At 34.5% G+C, this 18,166-nt stretch overlaps 3 protein-coding genes across 3 annotated transcripts; 2 read left to right on the top strand and 1 right to left on the bottom strand.

Annotated features, from left to right (window-relative positions):
* Window positions 1-1,549: 1,549 nt before the first annotated feature.
* On the top strand, window positions 1,550-3,024 carry LOC136801276 (uncharacterized). The gene is made up of 4 exons (XM_067057903.1): window positions 1,550-1,727; window positions 1,816-2,011; window positions 2,183-2,318; window positions 2,675-3,024. The coding sequence occupies exons 1-4, from the start codon at window positions 1,598-1,600 to the stop codon at window positions 2,825-2,827; spliced, it is 615 nt and encodes a 204-aa protein (XP_066914004.1). The 5' UTR covers window positions 1,550-1,597; the 3' UTR covers window positions 2,828-3,024.
* Window positions 3,025-3,940: 916 nt separating this feature from the next.
* Window positions 3,941-5,981, top strand: LOC136801275 (uncharacterized). Its single transcript, XM_067057902.1, has 4 exons — window positions 3,941-4,159; window positions 4,406-4,601; window positions 4,951-5,086; window positions 5,632-5,981. Exons 1-4 carry the CDS (start codon window positions 4,027-4,029, stop codon window positions 5,773-5,775), a joined length of 609 nt encoding a protein of 202 aa, XP_066914003.1. The 5' UTR covers window positions 3,941-4,026; the 3' UTR covers window positions 5,776-5,981.
* A 958-nt stretch (window positions 5,982-6,939) lies between these two features.
* LOC136801323 (medium-chain acyl-CoA ligase ACSF2, mitochondrial-like) lies at window positions 6,940-17,003 on the bottom strand. Its single transcript, XM_067057967.1, has 17 exons — window positions 16,898-17,003; window positions 15,784-15,949; window positions 14,368-14,496; window positions 14,138-14,191; window positions 12,897-13,015; window positions 12,654-12,701; window positions 12,099-12,216; window positions 11,726-11,818; window positions 11,292-11,350; window positions 11,001-11,090; window positions 10,412-10,580; window positions 9,931-10,038; window positions 9,365-9,708; window positions 9,043-9,056; window positions 8,699-8,757; window positions 8,407-8,475; window positions 6,940-7,131 (listed from the first exon to the last, which is right to left on the bottom strand). Exons 1-17 carry the CDS (start codon window positions 16,954-16,956, stop codon window positions 7,078-7,080), a joined length of 1,752 nt encoding a protein of 583 aa, XP_066914068.1. The 5' UTR covers window positions 16,957-17,003; the 3' UTR covers window positions 6,940-7,077.
* Window positions 17,004-18,166: the final 1,163 nt, after the last annotated feature.

Raw genomic sequence — 18,166 nt, 5'->3', positions numbered from 1 at the left:
CCAATCTCACGGTACAATAAACATCTTTAAAATTGGGTGGGCTTTTCAAAACAAAATTATACATGGCTATTGAATGGACAGTGAAATTTTGTGAAAAAGGACCTGGAAAATGACTACCGTACGAGATTGGGTACGGTCAACTGCTCTAACTTGGGATTATCTGACAAAACATGGGACAACCATTCGGCCACCATTTCACTGAACCTCCAAAGTCTTTAATTAATAACATAACCGTGAATCATAGATAACAAATATGTAAATACAATACTCGAACAACTCTTTGCGACAAGAGACGCGTAAATGTGATCGTAAATACGATCGCGCAAGCATCCAAACACAGATATATCAAAAAAGTCTGTTCTTCCGCAGAAAATTGTGATATCTGTTATTGACACTCTGTAACTTTGACATGTCAATCAATTGGGCACACTGGAAAAAAAGTCTCTAGAAAAAAACAACACAAAAAAATGGCGACAAAATGTGAGCAGCGTGAGTGTGATTATGTACTTCTTCAAATTATGTACCGTAAGTTGGTCAATATCAACATCCCTAGCGTCTAATTCCGACACCCTCCTTTAGAGAGAGGAATAATATGAAAGCTTGAATCACTGATTGTAAAAGGATTATTCCTCTCTGACCACTAAGCAAAGAAAAATAGTTTCAATCTTTCTATAAATTTCAGCTGATAAAAAGGGTGTCGGAATTAGAGGATGGTTGTCGACATTAGACCAAGTTAGGGTACTTCAAATCCCTGACCAACCAAAGAAGCAAAATTTTATAACAAATGTTTCTGCTCACAGCTAGCTCTACTCTACCATTTCAGAATCTCATATTTGCAGCGCAAGTATTTTTAGTGAGTTACTAAACTTGCTGACGGAATCGCGGGCAAATAAACAGCGTGGTTGGATAATAAAAAATCATGCAAGATCATAAATTTTTAAGATGGCGGGAATTCAGATGCTTCTCAATGGCTGCTTGACATGTAATCTTAAATTTTAATAATGACATTTCAAACATAATTATATATTTTTTTTATTTAAATCTCTTTTATCACCATTAGACTTGGTATACGTGTGCATGACATATCACTTTTATGATCAACAGACATACATTTGAATCCGTAATCCAGATTTGTTTTGATTTAATTATTTTAATGACCAGGCAGGTCATTCATTTGAGGGCTATATATGCAAGTTACCCGATCTCAAGGTATTGATGTCTGTTTTAGAGGAGAGAACCCCCTGGAAACCTTTAATAGTAACCTTTAATCTATCAATGAGGTTAGAGTAGTTCAGTTGCTCGATTGGTTTGACAAGCTTGATTGATCAGGTCTGGCATAATGAATGATTAAAAACTCCAGTATATCAAAACGATGACATTTGTGTACTAATATTTTCAATATCGTTTTGATTTGATGCTGGACTTTTTAATTATTCAACATGACTTTCTGATTAGCAAAGGTTGAATGGTTTTCTTCAGACCAAAAAGTCTCAATAATGTCATACAAAATTCTGTCTTTTACTCACCAAAAATAATTATGCTTAGAACTTTAATCCGTTTCATATTTTAGTTCCTTATTAAAAACCAATTTATTAATATGGCATTGAGATTTGCATGCTTTATATCATCATGTCGGGAAGGAAGAATGGCAGACAGAATGGTCAAACTCATTCAAGCCCAATTCAATCAAACCATGCAGCCAAAGGGACATCAACTTGAACTGATAGGTTTGTTGCCTTTTCATTAAGATGCTCCATTGTAAAGAATCACCATAAGAGAATGAATCATGAATTGAACCATCTCTTTCAATTTCAGATCCTGTCAAGTATGACTTACCGCTGTTGAAAAAGCCTTTACACTTCTACAAAGATCGTTCAGAGGCTCCTGAGATTCTTCAAACATTGAATGAAAAAGTGGAACAATCGGATTGTTTCCTTATCTTAACTGCTGAATACAACATGAATTTACCTCCTGCACTCACCAACCTAATGTCCCAGTTACCACCACCCAGGTATACTAAAAATAAAAGATAATGAAAGTTACAACAGTTTTCAACAACATTTTAATAATTTTGTACTATTTTTTATACACTGTTTGTTACTCACGTACAATCTTCAGGCTATGCAGTGTATCAAATAAATTTGAAAGTTGTGCAAATTTCACACCATTTATCGTTTTTTAGTTTCGAGTATAAGCCAAGTGGATTGATAAGTTATACCCTTGGAACAAGAGGTGGACTAGCTGCTTGTGTTGCTGCAAGACCATATTTGGCAGAACTTGGTTGTCTACCAGTCAAGCATATGACTACTGTTTCCTCTGTAAGAATTATCTCATCTTCATTACTTCATTTCAATATTTCAATTGATATTTCTTTTCCATTCTTCTAGGATCCTAGGATATTTCTTCCTCTAGTCCTAAACGAGAGATGTCCTGTGAGTTGAGAAAAACTTAATTGCTTTCCTTTTTCTTTTGCATCATATATATAATATTGTTTATATTTGGAATGAGATAATCTGAGAGTAACTTATCATCATTTTCACTGTTTCTAATTTTCGAGCTGATTTACTTCGAGATCAATTTTCAAGCCATTACTTAACTATATATCTTTCAAGTCCATTACCAGTGATACCACAATATTTACAGTAGGTTTCTTTCAATATTTTTCACTTTGTAGGTGCACCAAGAGGTGAACGAAGATGGAAGTACTGAGAACCATTTTATTACAGAGAGTTTAGATGATCTTTTTCAACAAGTGGCTTGGTGGGGTGAAGCAACCAAATTAAAACGTCACACTGATGGAGTACCAGCAAAGAAAGGATACTTCTAAATGGACTACTTTTATTTCAGCTAGCTAGATTATTTATTATTAGACTTGGTGACTAGATAGCTACAACATTCTACTACAGCCCTTTAACCCCTAATAGCTGTATCACTTAATCTAAATTGCACCTTTCATGCTTCTTAATAAGTTTAGGGATTGTTTCCTCTGTGTATCACTATTTGGATCGATCTGTAATGATTTTGGGTTTGATTGGTTTGCTTTTATTATTATTGCACGATTACCAATTTTGAAAATATCATATTAAGTATGGATTTTTTTTGTACCATGATTTTGTAAAGCACTCTAGTTTGTAAATTTAGAAATTATATTGAAATGAATATTTACGATTATATACATATGTGACATACTCATACATTTATACATCTCAGATTGATGATATTTTGTTTTAAAAGTAAAATTTGGTTGAATGTTATGTCCTAGACCTAACAGGGGAAGGGGGTGTCTCTTAATACTTTTTTACAGCCCTTCTTTCTCTGTTTTTGTTTGTTTTAATCTACAAACGAGAAAAGTTTTTTTCGCAGTGATAGCTCAGCCAATATTTGCTTAAGGATCTTGCCCCTTAATTTTATGCTTTGCAGATGTAAGGGGTATGTATATTCTTTTAATGTTTGTTTTTTATCTCGCACTCTCTTTACAGTTACAAAAAAATGGTGCATCAAAAACTCTTGAAAGAAGTAATCTTTATTGATAGCAAAATTAAATGTACTTTTCATTTTACACACAATTGAAAGGTAATCTGATTATAAATGTAATGGTAAATGGTAACAGCGTTTATTATACCACATTTGTGGTTTATTACGACACGAAATAAAGTTATGTAAAGTGCTGCAGAATGTTTTCGTACTAGAAAGTTCTTCATATCACGTGTAACGTTTATTAAATTATTAATTGCTGTTGTATTTGCTGATAAAAGCAGATTTTGCACGTGAATAAAGAAGCTTTGAATTCAACTTTTTGCATTTGAATGGCATCTCTATAAGAGGGAGATAGTTCAAATAAAAAGCTTTATTCATACATTCTATTTATTCAAACAGTTTGAAAGATTATGATATATTCTAATGTTCAACAACAGGAGATTTTATTACGCTTTTCTTTACTCTTATACATTCTTGTTTTAGTTTGACTTTGGAAAGAGAAAGAGCTAAGCTTTCAGTGGAATACATTTGATATCACTTCATCTTGAAATGGCTCCCATCAAACTGGTCTGTATTTTATCTTCTATTCGTGATGGTCGTATGGGCGATCGTATGAAGAAACTTGTTGAAAGTCAATTCAATGAAGTATTGGGCTCTAAAGGACATACACTTGAAGTTATTGGTAAGTTGCTGCGTGCGTCTTTCCGCGTATCTTATGGAAGTTAGCATAGGAAGCAAATCTCAAACAAGCAGGAAATTCTTGTTAAAACACTTCTGCCCCATACAGAATATAAACGCAATCCTAACTTTTGAGCTTTTTCCTTGAATACAGTAGTTTTTACATCACGTTTTAACACTGGAACACTGTAGTTTACAGTGGTCCATGCTTTTGAATTAACTTAATACTTTCTTTTACATTTCTTTACAGACCCAGCCGATTATGATTTACCAGTCCTGAAGTTACCTCTACATTTCCATCGCGATCCATCCCAAGCTCCTGAGAACCTTAAGCAACTAAATGAAATTGTAATGAGCGCAGACGGTTACATTATCGTGACTGCAGAATACAATCGAAGTCTTCCACCAGCATTGACAAACCTTATGGACCATCTACCGCCAACCAGGTAACCTATTCTTCTACCTATCTGTCCATTTTTTTCTGTCCATCTTTAAATGATGAAGAAGAACGTTACTTTGATTTTAGCAAACTTTTGAAAACTCCTTAGCTCCTCGTGCCATCCATTATTCTCATAGGATTCGTCGTTTTCAAAACTATAGCTACTTAGTCGCCGAGGCTCAAAAGAACCCCTGCATTAACTAATACAGCTAATTCTCTTTTTTCAATATGTACCGGAATATTGGTAGGAAGAAGTAAGCCTAAAACCGGAATACCGATCTGTCGGAAGCATCCCCTCCCCATCATAAACTAACTGGTCAAACACATGCCTTTGTATTGTATCATTTTCTATTTAGTTTTGAATTCAAATCAAGTGGTGTCGTATCTTACTCCATGAGCAATCAGGGTGGTGTTATGGCGGTCGCCTCTGCACGCCCTTTCCTTTCAGAATTCGGATGCCTCCCAGTCAAACATTTCGTAGCCGTCGATACTGTAAGTAGCTCGTTTTGACAGTTATCGCTCCAATCGCTCCAATATCTTAAATTCCAAAATAAGGGTATTTGGTCCGGGGTTGACCTACTCCTTGTGCTTTATATAAAAGAAAGTTCAACTCGCGGACTTTCTACGTAGATTTGCCACTGATGGTTGGTTTTTGATTATTGAATTATACACTGAACTAACCATAGCTTGGATAAAAAATAAGTTTAGGAAGCCTATTGTTGCTTTCTAATGTTTCTAGCTTTAACTTAGGTTGAGAAATCGGTTTGGTTTGCTCAAATTTTGATCATATGATCAAATTGCGAACTGATCTTTTAAGAGCATGGCGTTCTAATTCTAGCTTTTTTAGAACGACATGCATAAGAGGGGAGGAATTGTTAGAAACGTGAGAAAAAACTGAGAAAATCAATTTTTGTCTTTTGTTATGAACCAAGAAAAAAGCTAATGACAAAAAGTCGAGGGACCAGGGTATTTTATACGGACTATGAATAAACTAATTCCTGTTGACTAACTTTTGCTCGTTTTCTTTCTCACAACAGGTTCACAAGGAAGTGAAGGAAGATGGAACAACAGAAAACACTCACATTTGCAGTAGTTTAAAGAAATTATTCAACGAAGTCGAATGGTGGGCTAGAGCTGCCAAAGCACTTCGTGAATCGGAAGGAAAACCAAACCAAAAATAAATTTAACTACAATAGGACATTTTTTTCAAGATAATTCCACTGGAAGAGAGTCGCCTACTTCAAGCAAGCGACGTTTCCAGTTAGCGTTTTTCAATATTTGAGGAATGGGGGCGTTATGTAAACATTAATTTATTCATTTTGTTTGGAAATATTTAAAATTATGTTGCGATGACAAATAAAACTTTTGATACGAATTTTCAGACAAATGCTATTTGCCTTTCTTTTCCTTCATCCTCGTATAGATTTTATCCATCCTTTTTAGTGTACATTTTGAACTGTTTACCAGTTATACGGAAAAGGAGACACTATATTGCACTTTCATTTTTATGGGTCCTAGATGTTTCTATTGATAGAATTCTAATTGTTCTTCTTCGTTTTATTTCATTAAAAACACTATCTAAAGTCTGTCTCAAAATAATTCGCAGCTGAGACAAAAAATGACTGTAACTTTTGATAGAATTTGAATCAAGTAACGATGTTGTGCTTATTGAAAAGATATTTGTGAGTGGAATATTATTAAGCAAAAAAAATTGGAAAAAAAAGAAAATTTAAAATGAAAAAAAAAAGAAGAAAAAAATTAACTTCTTCTAGAAATATTTTTGAAAAATTTTTTCACAGTGATGATGGTCAAAGATTGAAGAATCACTCCTGTGAAAATTGTAATCATACCTCATTTCTACAAGAAGTTGATTTTCTTCATTTTTATGTATTTTTCAAATTTATTTGCTTGATAATATTCCACTCACAAATATCTTTTCAACGAGCACAAAATCGCAACTTCATTCAAATTCTTCCAAAAGTTACAGCCATTTTTTGTCTCAGCTGCAAATTATTTTGAGACAGACTTCATATCTATATTTATTTATTCCCTTACTGGGAATTCCTACTGCATCTATGACTGCTGACAATAGAATTTATGACTTCTACTCATTTTAATCCAGTGATTTTCCATTATTTTTAGTTCCCTAGCGTGTTTTTAAACCAGGTCGGGTAAAAGTTAAAATCCTAATATCCAATGAAACTTAGTTCAGATGAATTGGGTAAAACTATAGAGCAATGTTTCTTACTTTTAGGCTAAAGTACTGGCATAGTTTAAAAGCTCCCTTCCCTTGATTTTTGTAAATATTGATAAAAACTAAAGAATTCTCATGGTAGCCAAAGGGATGCTAAAATTTATCGTATTTATATTTCTCTAAAAAATCAAAACTATTACAATTACTCGTACGCAAATTCAATTAATAGTTGAAAAATCTCACCCGCCCTAAAAATCTTTTTCAAAAACCTTATATAAATAGCCAAGAATCATTCCAAACCCATTTTCAATTTCATTTGCTGACGAATTTCGACCTTTTTGACCTGAAAATAACAAAGCAATAACTATGTTTCATTGAATGAGCTACTACGACACCATTTGATATTAGAAAATTTGACCACCCTGCAAATTTTTCAGGCGGGAAAATATGGCGGTATACGTATATACGTAAAAAAATCGGCTGGAGAGATTCGAAGAATTTCGAAGACTGTTAAACTCTACCGACTGTAAACTCTTTTCGGCAAAAAACCCATTTGTGAATTTTCTTCGGCTTTGGGCTTATTTCTTTTAGATAGTGATTTGTCTTAGACTATAGAGTCTAATGAAATCCCATTAGGAATAATCCTCCAAGTAGCCTAAACTTAAACCCTTACCAAGAGTTTCGTTTTGGTAAAAATTAGTATATTTGGGAAAACCCCAGACTGAAAAGCTGCACCTACAAGTTACAAGATCTTTTGCGTCCCCTGGTTAAAAGACTTTTATTACTTATCCCGTGGGATGTTTTGCTGATTGTGATTTTCAGGTTAGCTTTTTAGAATATTTTCATTTGGAGTTTCAAACACGACCGAGAAGCTGAGACAGGCATTTTCTACACAACTTTTGTGTGGTATATTACAATCGGATAGACATTTATTAGGTAAAGGGGGTTGCTTGATAATGTATTCAAAATAAAATCCCTCTTTAACTCCTCGTCTAATAGTAATCGAGATTTGAATATAAAAGATATTATGAATACAAAAAGGCTAACAAGTAGTCCATCTTTTGAGCACGGTAGTTGAGGAGAAAAAAAAACACCGTTGGATAGTTATTCTCCAAAACCTTGGGGAGCATCAACAACCTGGGCGTCAGTACAACAACACAACTTACCAAAATGATGAATTTAATCGGTTTCTTAATATGGTTTACCTTACCGTCTGAACTTTAAAACTACCGTATTTATGTATCGGAGGATATCGAGGGCGACGGTAAGTGAAATGATACAAAACAAAGTCGATAGTTGATGTACACTCTAAGCTCTATATCGCCTTTGTTCACCTAAACAGACGACGGTATCTTGGTGTTTTTTACCGTCGTCGAGCAAAGTTGACGGTGATTTTGGAGACATGTCAACTTTGCTTTATACCGTCCCCTGACCCCTTGAATTGTCTCGAATGCATAAACTCGGGCAGTAAGATTGGAAGTGCAGAATTTTAAGGAAACGTCATCAAATAAAGGAGGGCTTAAATACTTTTAAAGAGACTTGATAAGCAGAAATTATTTGGTGAGACAGGTGTATTTGACGTTACAAAGAGACTGGGCTCGAATGCTAGGTCACGTACCTTGCCAGTGACAGTCATGGGGTATTCATCAACAAACTCAATATATCTTGGAATCTTGTAATGCGAGATCTATGGAGAAGAGGAAAACAGGTTACAAGGATTATATATTCACAGCACTAAAATGATTCATTCAACAGATACCATTTCTTCAGACTTACCGAATGTAATTGATTAACAGGTGAACATATCTAATTATTGCAAGTCATTAAGATTACAGAGGACAGTTCCCATGAATCTGCATAGAGGATGAGTCTTTATAACATGAATCTAGGTAGAAAACCAACAACTTTACCTTTCCTTTGCAAAATTGTTTTAATTCCTCTTTGGTAGTGTCACATCCTCTTCTCAATCCTAAAGTGTAGTGTTAATTTTTAAAAGTAATGCATCCTTGAAGCTACTGTTATATGATATATTGAACGATATATAGTAGAGATAGTTGATATTTTACTTAAACAGACAAATCTAGGACTTTCTATGACAGTCTTGGATGGGGTTCGCAATAAGCGGCTCGGCTTCTATGAACTGAACGAAGGAAGAAGTGGAGATTCAAAGGGCGAACCCCTGGTTTTTAACACAGACACCTTTAACCACTTGTCCATTGCTCCTTAAAAGGACTGATATAACTTAGGAATATACGGATTTTTTTCACTCTGTAGAAAACAGGCTTGATGTAATTTTTGTGATCTGCTAAATCTCTTCCCCGTTAGCCATTGGTTACCGATTGACTTGGTACTATCGAGATGATTACCCTAAAGGCCTTTCAACTTGATTCAAAGGACATAATATTCATGATATGCACTACTGCAATGTCTTCTGACATTACGTCACAGAACCAATAGCTCATTGGTTGGAAGTGACGTAAAATCGGTCAATACATCACTTTCAACCAATCAGCTATTGGGTGGAACGGAAGACATTGCAATGGTGCATATCATGAATAGAGGTAATTGGAGCTTACTTAATCCAAGCACAGCATTCTTCACCGAAACGTTCATCGGGTATTCCAACAATTTGAACATCTTCAATATCAGGATGATTATGAAGGAAGTTTTCCACTTCTGTTGGATAAATATTTTCGCCACCCCGAATAATCATATCTTTTAAACGTCCAACCACTTTACAATATCCATTTTCATCAATTTGACCCAAATCTCCTGAATGAAACCAACCATTTTCGTCAATGGCTTCTTTAGTTTTGATGACGTCATCCCAGTAACCTTGGAAAACACAATGACCTCTGAAGCACAATTCTCCTGAAGTGTTAACAGGAACAATGTGGCCTTCCTCGTCAATTATCTTGGTCTAATAAAAATGAAAATGCTATATATTGCTATAAATGCTTTCATTTTATACTAGCTAGGCAAAATGGTGGATTGGGATGTTGGGATATAAATATCTAGAAGAAAGGATGACTGAAACAGTCCTAGGGTTTACCAACGGGTCATCCAACGAGCATAAAAAACAACTTACAATGTGTTTGTGTCAATTTTAGAATGAAAGTTTTAATCACGACAGAAAACTCACTTCCATGTGCGGCAAAGTTTTTCCGATAGTGGTCATTCGTCTTTCGATTTCAGCATTGGGATCAGCAAATGTAACGATTGGACTTGTTTCTGTAAGACCATACCCTATCTGAAAAAAATAATGATTCATTGGGAATCTTGGGAAAACAAGAGAACCAAAGACTCTAAATATAGGGTGCGCCAGAAATATGTTAACTTCTTTGATTTGATATTGCAGGCAGTAGTAGAAAGGTTTTTCAAAAGTTTTTTGGAATCAATCAGAGGAAAACTTTTAACGATTCCGCAACAATTTTTGCAAAAATATTTCTTCTACTGCCTACAATATCAAATCAAAGAGGGTAACTTATTTTTGGCACACCCGGTGGGCAGACACAAGGACACTTTGTCAGTGCCAGTAGGATTCCTTAAAAATATTCTCCCTGATGAGATCATCGTTAAAAATAAACATTCGATGGGTCAGTGAGACAGGGATGTTTACATACAGTGAACTCTGGACAATCCATATCTTCGATGATTCGACGCATCAATTGAGGAGGACAAGGTTGTCCACCCAAGCATCCTGTTCGCAACGTTTTCATATTCTCACGTTTAAATGTTGGATGGTGCAACATGTCCAAAAACATGGTCGGTATACCGTATATCACCGTACATCTAAAAGTTAACATGAAAGTAAAAAGTTTTAGTGCCCACTAAGATCAGTCGCCGTATTGAGGATAACTTGCTTAGTCCCTCTTGGGTCTATTTCAAGGGAGAAGTTCTGTAACTAGATCTGTAACTGGACTTCTGTAATTATTAGATGAAGCACAATAACAACGACTTTATTGCTTTTAATGAAATTTCTTAATTACAAAATTGAATCTTAGAAAAGATTTTCATTAGTATTCGGGTCTAAAGATAGGGATTTTAAAGCTAATGAGTTTCAAATAAAAAGTAGTGTGAGTTACAAACGAGGTTAAAAGATTATGAGGGAGAGTGTTTCTTACATTGAAAATAATGAACTGAACATGATCTTAGATCATGTAAAAAGACATATAAATACAACTAAAAAGACAATATAGACGAACAGGATACCTTTCATTTTCAATAGCTTCTAAAGTAGCTGCAGGATCGATACCACGCGTAGGATAGACTTGCGTTGCACCGTTTATGAGACTTGCTAAACTTCATTCAAAGGAAGAGAAGAATCATTGACTGAAAACTTGGTTCTTTAATGCTAAATCGACGCAAACCGATAGATACCTGAGTTTCGATAATTCGAAATCATACGGGAATCAGTAATACATATAACAGAATATTCGAGCAATTAAGTGTTTTGTGAGTATTATGATAAATAGTAAAGAAATCTGAAGAAATAGCTTTTACCAGCCGATAACTGTTCCAAAGCAGTGATACAAAGGCTGTGGAGTGCATACACGATCTTCCTGTGGAAGAAAAAATTAAATCAAGATTTTTGGAAAACGACGTTACGGAACGGAATAAAATTTTACGGAACGAATAAACTTTTTATCCTTAAAGTCCTGGAAATGTATTTTGTAGCCTCTTTCTCAGAGTGCCTTTTTTCAGAACAGTTCAATTCAGTTTAACCAGACATCGACTTTGAATTCCTTTTTCTGAAGTCTTGTTATTCAATGCCACCCATTATGGGAACTAATTTTCACGGTAACTAATTTTCGCTAAACGCGTAAAACGAAAGTGAAAAGAGATTCGAGATAGAATTCGAGTCTACTGCAAAAAACGATAGACGGTTTACAACATCAAACTGGGAAAATTTGTCAGTGCAACCAGACGTATAGTACCTCAGTGATTTCAGTAATATGACTCATAACAGCAGCATTATTGACCAAATTGTGATGAGTGAGGGTGGCACCTTTTGGATTCCCTGTTGTACCCTAAAAGAGAAAGAGTTCATTTTCACCAAAGATTTGACAAAACCTTAGTAGTAGGGTACATACTTCTTCTTTATAGCATGCCATTACTGTCCATGTGTAGAAAAGCAATATTTTATACAGAAAAAGCGGTGGTAATACTTAAAAAATATGATGATCAGGAATGTAGGAAGTTCGCCTGAGATCGAAAAATTTTATAATCAACCCTTCCCACAATTCAACTCCGTAAACGATGGGTATAGACTTTCAATAAAGACTTTTGGTATAGAATTATGACCCATACCGATGTGAATTGAATATTGACAGGATCATCAAACCGAATGCCCTTCTGAAGTTGTTCCACTTTTATTTTTTCTTCTTTTCCTCCAATTGCTAAAGCATCTTCAAATGAAAAAGCTCCACTGAAATTGAAAGAAAACCATTATTTTATCATTGTTAAATAGAAACAAAATTTCATTAAAATTAATTCTCTCTAACTGAGAGATGTTTTCTTTTTGTGCGCATGTGCCAAATAGGAATAGTGATATTTATAGGTGAGCCATTTCACTGAGGACTGGAGTGAGAATCGCTCTGGAGGGGCATTGCACTAATACAGTCTGAGTCTGTGCTGAGATCTCATTCGTCTGTTGTTGAAACATACCGCAAGGAGAATCACATTATATCAGAACAGGAAACAAAATAATTTTATGCTTATTACAAAAATAGCATATGCTACGTTAATGAATCATCAAGGCTTAGAAACGCGTTTTATCAACTTTTGAGTCAGGATCCCTTTTGAATTTCACCAAATCTCTTAAGCCTGCAGATTGGATTAGACATGAAAACAGATTATACAAACTCTAAGGCAGGTCCTTCTGTTAATATCACTGATTCTAGCGTTGGAACACTAAAAAGAGAAAATTTTATAAAGAATATCATTTTTAATGCCTTGAATAACATTTTTTTCGCGAGGTAAAGGGGTGGAGGCAAAGGGGTGGAATAGTGTGAAGCAGTAGTAGTTTTCTTTAACAATAGATTTTTTGTTTCAAAAGATAATTTAACCTTTCTCATGTTTAACAGCAATATGCAAATATGTATTTACTTTTTTGACTTGAGTTGACCAGGATGTGAATCTAGAATTTCAGGTGTCACATTTTGAAGAATATCATAATAATTTGATGTTTTGAATTCTGGTGTCATGAACAGTGCTTTCATCCCAACCTGATTAAAAACAGAGAATATCATTAACATGCTCTACACTGATATAGTTCGAGAGCTGTCGGCCTTTTTATTAGGTCATAAGCCTCAGAATTTTAACCATCCTCAACGTGTTCGCCGCATCGAAAAGTCTCAAAAAAGTTTTGTCAGATCGAACACTAGCTGTCTCTTTGATCTCCACGAGCCCAAAAAAAGAGGTCAAAAAAGGGCTTAAATTTAGGTCACGAACCTCATGGTTGAAATTTTACAGGTCATTAGTACAACCCTCAAGGACAATGAAAATCGAAAATCTAACCAAAAAATCCGGTTTCTTGACCTGGTCAGATGCCCAAAAATGAGACCAAAAAGGGGCCTAAATTTAGGTCATGAGCCTCATGGCTGAAATTTTGCAGGTAATTAGTACAACCCTTAGGGACAGTGAAAATCGAAAATCTAACCAAAAAAACCGGTTCCTTGACCTGGTCAGATGACCCCCCTTTTGGACGACACTTTGTATAGCGTTTTATCTACTCAATATTTAGCGATGAAATTTGGACAGTGTGTCCATGACAACCAATCACACTTTGTGGGAACTTTATGTCATTATTTGATGACGCCATGGTTAAAATTCTGAGGCTTATGACCTAATAAAAAGTCCGACGGCTCTCGAACTAATAGCTCTATAAGCTTAACTGTAAAGATTTAAATACTTCTGGTACTTGCCTTAAACAAAATGGCAGGACCAAATTTGCTGCCAAAATATTGGTAGATAGAGCAAGACCGAAACAAAAAAACTGTTATAAATTCATTTCAAAATTTCGATGTTGATTGCACGTCTGTTGATTGCTGTAAGGCATGAAACTTGACTTAATGTATTTCTTTCAATTTCAAAACGATGAAATCAATCTCTGGATTCGCAGAGGAGCGATGGCCAAGTGGTCAAAGACGTCAGCGTCTTTACCCAGGGGATCGCAGTTCGAATCCCTGCTCCTTCCAATGTTCCGTTCAGTTCATAGATAGCCCAGCCGACTAGCCGTGAACCCCATGAAAACAACCGAAAGACTGTCTAAAAGTCATAGATTACCGGGCTATCCATGTAAAACATCGACTCTCTAATACAGTTATCGCAGAAAAATTGTTATGTACTTTATTCAATGCATAATGTAGCTCCTTCGATTGGTAAGATGGATTGACGTTGACCTAATGAGAGAATAAAGATGGAAGGTTGATATAATCGATAAAGGCCAAACCTAATAAAAACTGAGAATATATGAGGCAAAAATAATCAAATATGTTCTACAAATACATCTTTGATCAAAATGAGAACACATTGTTCCATTAATAGTAAGTTTATTCTTATTAAACAGTTTCCTCACAAGAATGGTTCCAGCTTTGCCAGATGCTAAGAAAGTGATGATCCATTCCAAATGATTCTGTCCCCAAATACCAACACGATCTCCTTTTTGTAAACCAAGTCCAATAATGCTTGCAGCTAATGTATTCACCTGAATGAAAAAAAATTAAAACCGATGTCAAGATTTCTAGACGACGGCATGTGAAGTCAAAACAATGGCTTTCAAAATCAGACCCTTACAGTGCAGCCCTTGAGTAGTGAAAAAGGTACCCTTACAGTGCATCTTACCGAACATTTCTGACCCTTACAGTGTATAATTTGATTGCATAAGATAAGTTTTGCTGGAGCCACCTGAAATGAGCCAGAGATGTTGACACAATGTGCAAAACAAATTAAAATAAGTGCAAATCAAAACTGTAAAGATACAACAGATTTTTACTATCAGATTTGCGATCCAGTAGCCCCCAAAGACACCCTTACAGTGGGTCGGATCATGTGAGTCCCCCCCCGGATTTGGTAATCTAAACTTTTGATCAGTTTTAGTATAATTTTCTGGGAATTTTTAAAGGGATATAAAAGTAGTAAAATGTAAACATTGCGCGAACCACGTGTCATTAAAAAAATTAAAACAATCATTTTTTTATTTTGGCATGTGACATTTGTTTTGATTTTGTATCCCGCTGCAAACGGTTTGTTTACAAATTTCGTCACTACTTTGGGTGGTTTTTCACTGAGACTGTCTGGCGAAAATCGATTAGCTGAAACAAAAAAAATTGATAGGAAAGTATTACTAACTCCCAAAACAGTTGTCAAAGCGTTTACAACCCTTTGAATTTGAAGAAAATTTTATTAAAAATCATCAACTCGCATATCAAGGGATTTAGAATTACAGCCTTCTAATGAACATTTTCTGTGACAAGATTCCTCGTCTTTTGTATCAAATCAATACAGATGAAAGTTTGCTCTTCAACTCTACCGGGAAAGAAAACACTTTTCCCATACGACCAATTTTTTACAAAAGAATCCCACTGCACATTCTGCTACTTTTATGGCAACCAATTTATTTATGGATAGTTAAAGGGACATAAAGGGTGCTTTTTCACTACGCTAGATAGATAAGTGGTTCTCATCAACGGTCCTTTTTATAAATTTCTAAGGGTTGTAAAAAATATACAATAAAGATTCGTGCTTAACAAAAGATTTTGATCGCTTTCATATCAGCATTCCAGATTTAACGTCGAAAATTGGTCATTAAACCTTTTGCTCTCCAAGAGAGGGGTAGACCTCTCTTGGCTTAATGACCAATTAAGCGAAAAAGGCAGCATTAATGAAGAAAATATAATGTACACAGTCGGATCATTGTTTAACGTCACAAATGGATAATTAGATGGACGGACCTACAAATAGATTAAATTTCTTACAAAGTGTTACTAAGAACCTTTTCATCCAACTGTGCAAATGTCATCCTCTTCTTGTCTCGATGAAACACAACAGCTTCATGGTCAGGAAACTTTTCCACAGTTTCATTAAAAACTTGGCCTATGGTTTTTCCAATCAGCTTGTGCTCTGATACAACATGGTCATAGCTTTCAATTAGTTTAGCACTATAAGGAAATACAGAGATTAGTTTTCAGTTGCAGTGCTGAATTATTATTCAATTAAGTTCCCAGTCCCATCGGTAGAGCTTTTATAAATCTGATTTTCTTAAAATTCATGGCAGTCATCAGTAACACTATGTGAAACGGCAAGAAAATCTCTTTTCCATATTTTTTTGATGAATGTTTTAAATTTTTAAGGTACGTGGAAACCTTTTACACCACACCTGACTCTTTTGATGATAGCTTTCGATACAGATAGATTTCAATAGTAAAAGTATATATTTTTGGAAAGCTTATTAAATTCTCTATCGATTGATGCTGATAATAATCAATTTCGTCAATTTGACGAAGAAATAAAAGATAACAAAGGAAGCATGACCTCGTCATCTTCAAAGAGTGATAAGTCCCCTTACGTTTTACAATTTAATAAAACTTTTTATATGATCATGATCCAGAAAAATAGACGAAAATTTTTTTCCAAACGCTTAGTTTTCAAATTATTCAATAAAACGTCAAAAAACGACAAAAAACATGAACACAATAGCCAATTTTTAGTTTAAAGGCTTTTAACTTTAGTTTAAGGCAAAAAGAAAGAAAAGTGTGGCAACGTATATTAGATCTATCTTTCCTGAGTACAATAAAAAAAATTCGTGTTAAGTCCGTAGCTCATATAAGGGGACTTATTACTCGTGGAATGACCCTAAGTATCCCAATCTTTTGTCTTAAGATACATATCATCGACTTAAGTTGTCCCCTTGATCTTTTGTTTGCACAAAAATATAAACATATTCATCAAACAACAGAGGTTTCAACAACACTGTGAAAGGGATGAATTTGGAAAACACTTTCCGTGTTGAAGTCATAAAATACTGTAAGATTTGATATAATATAATTTTAGTCCCTCTGAAGAAAATTCATGAATTTAACGACGGATGAAATAATGTTTTAAAATACCTGTGTAAATTTCGTGCATATCTTTTCTTTTTGAGGATATTTCTCAATATTTTGAACATATCTGTTGTGCTGAAAAATAAGTAGCAAAAATGCAATGTTTCTCTATTTCAAGAGCTGTTAAAACCAGATTTTAAGTTTTTGTTCATCTTATTAAGTGACAACAACATAACGATGACAAAACAAAAACATAACAAAAAAAGAATCATTTTACAGCATATGTTTGAGCAGAGGAATGTAAAGAGATGGAAAAACAGTTTCTTGAAAACAATGGAAAAACGGCTCGCCATATACCAGGTCCCTTGCCCTTAAGGGAGTTTATGTCGAGTTAATAGGTTTCTTTTGTTGTCGCATTAAAAAACCTACATGATTAGCGTGTTAAGAAAAATTTCTTTTGTTTCAAGCCTGATTATGCGCAAAATTTTAGGACTTATATTTTGGGTACACCTCACCTATATGAAAAGGTACCTATATTTTCTTGCTCAGAATTTCCTAGCAATTCTACTGATATAACCGCATCATGACCACACCATTATATGGAAAGCTAGGGCTCGAGAAATTTGTAACTTCATCTTGATTTTACTCGATTTCTAACAGTTTTACAAGAATCAATTCAATAACATTGCGTTAAGAATTTCTTTTGCTATACATTGGTTAAAGAATTGCTCCTTATTCTTAAAAATTCGGTTTGTATGAGAGTCTAGGTTGTCATTTGAATATTATCTAAAATATTTCCAATGAAAAACTATAACACGCGTCTTAGCATCTCGCATTTTATTCAAGTATTTAAGTATGTTAGTAGGCTAGAAGCTATTTTTATGAATTTGAAATATAGTTCAAAATGCACTGTCAAGTGTTCTGTACATCCCTGGTAAAAATTCTTGATAAGATCTGAAAAGATCGTTAAAGATCTTTAAAGATCTTTAACAAGTAAGAATCTTAAGAGATCTTTGTAAGATCTTACAAAGATTCTTATAAAATCTTGAAAATTTCTTATTACAAAAAGATCTTTAAAGATCGTGTCAAGAAATTGTTAAGAATTGTCAAGATTCTTCGCACACGTTCATAGTAAGAAAATTTAGGTTTCTTATTAAGTTCTTAAGAAGAATCTTATGAAATCTTATGAAATCTTGCAACCATAAAATAGTTTAAGATTCTTTGTGTTTCTTATCAAGTTCTTATAAAGAGACTTTCCAAATCTTAATTGACAAATATGCTAAGAAACTTTAAGATTCTTAGCGTTTCTTATTAAGTTCTTACAAAGAGACTTTC

This window comes from Clytia hemisphaerica, unplaced genomic scaffold, assembly GCF_902728285.1.
Source record: "Clytia hemisphaerica strain Z4C2 unplaced genomic scaffold, Clytia hemisphaerica genome assembly, whole genome shotgun sequence".
In the NCBI taxonomy this organism is placed as follows: Eukaryota; Metazoa; Cnidaria; class Hydrozoa; order Leptothecata; family Clytiidae; genus Clytia; species Clytia hemisphaerica.
Note: the sequence above shows the minus strand (reverse complement) of the source record. Positions and strands in the feature narration are given on the sequence as shown.

What these genes read in the sequence shown, in the direction of transcription:
- LOC136801276 (XM_067057903.1), top strand. Translation starts at nt 1,598, where the DNA reads ATGGCATTGAGATTTGCATGCTTTATATCATCATGTCGGGAAGGAAGA. An exon ending in ACATCAACTTGAACTGATAG is followed by an intron (nt 1,728 to 1,815) that starts GTTTGTTGCCTT and finishes TTTCAATTTCAG; the next exon opens with ATCCTGTCAAGTATGACTTA. An exon ending in TCCCAGTTACCACCACCCAG is followed by an intron (nt 2,012 to 2,182) that starts GTATACTAAAAA and finishes ATCGTTTTTTAG; the next exon opens with TTTCGAGTATAAGCCAAGTG.
- LOC136801275 (XM_067057902.1), top strand. Translation starts at nt 4,027, where the DNA reads ATGGCTCCCATCAAACTGGTCTGTATTTTATCTTCTATTCGTGATGGT. An exon ending in GACCATCTACCGCCAACCAG is followed by an intron (nt 4,602 to 4,950) that starts GTAACCTATTCT and finishes TTTTCTATTTAG; the next exon opens with TTTTGAATTCAAATCAAGTG. An exon ending in ATTTCGTAGCCGTCGATACT is followed by an intron (nt 5,087 to 5,631) that starts GTAAGTAGCTCG and finishes TTCTCACAACAG; the next exon opens with GTTCACAAGGAAGTGAAGGA.
- LOC136801323 (XM_067057967.1), bottom strand. Translation starts at nt 16,956, where the DNA reads ATGTTCAAAATATTGAGAAATATCCTCAAAAAGAAAAGATATGCACGA. An exon ending in TTGCACAGTTGGATGAAAAG is followed by an intron (nt 14,497 to 15,783) that starts GTTCTTAGTAAC and finishes TTTTTCATTCAG; the next exon opens with GTGAATACATTAGCTGCAAG. An exon ending in GCAAAGCTGGAACCATTCTT is followed by an intron (nt 14,192 to 14,367) that starts GTGAGGAAACTG and finishes TTCTCTCATTAG; the next exon opens with GTCAACGTCAATCCATCTTA.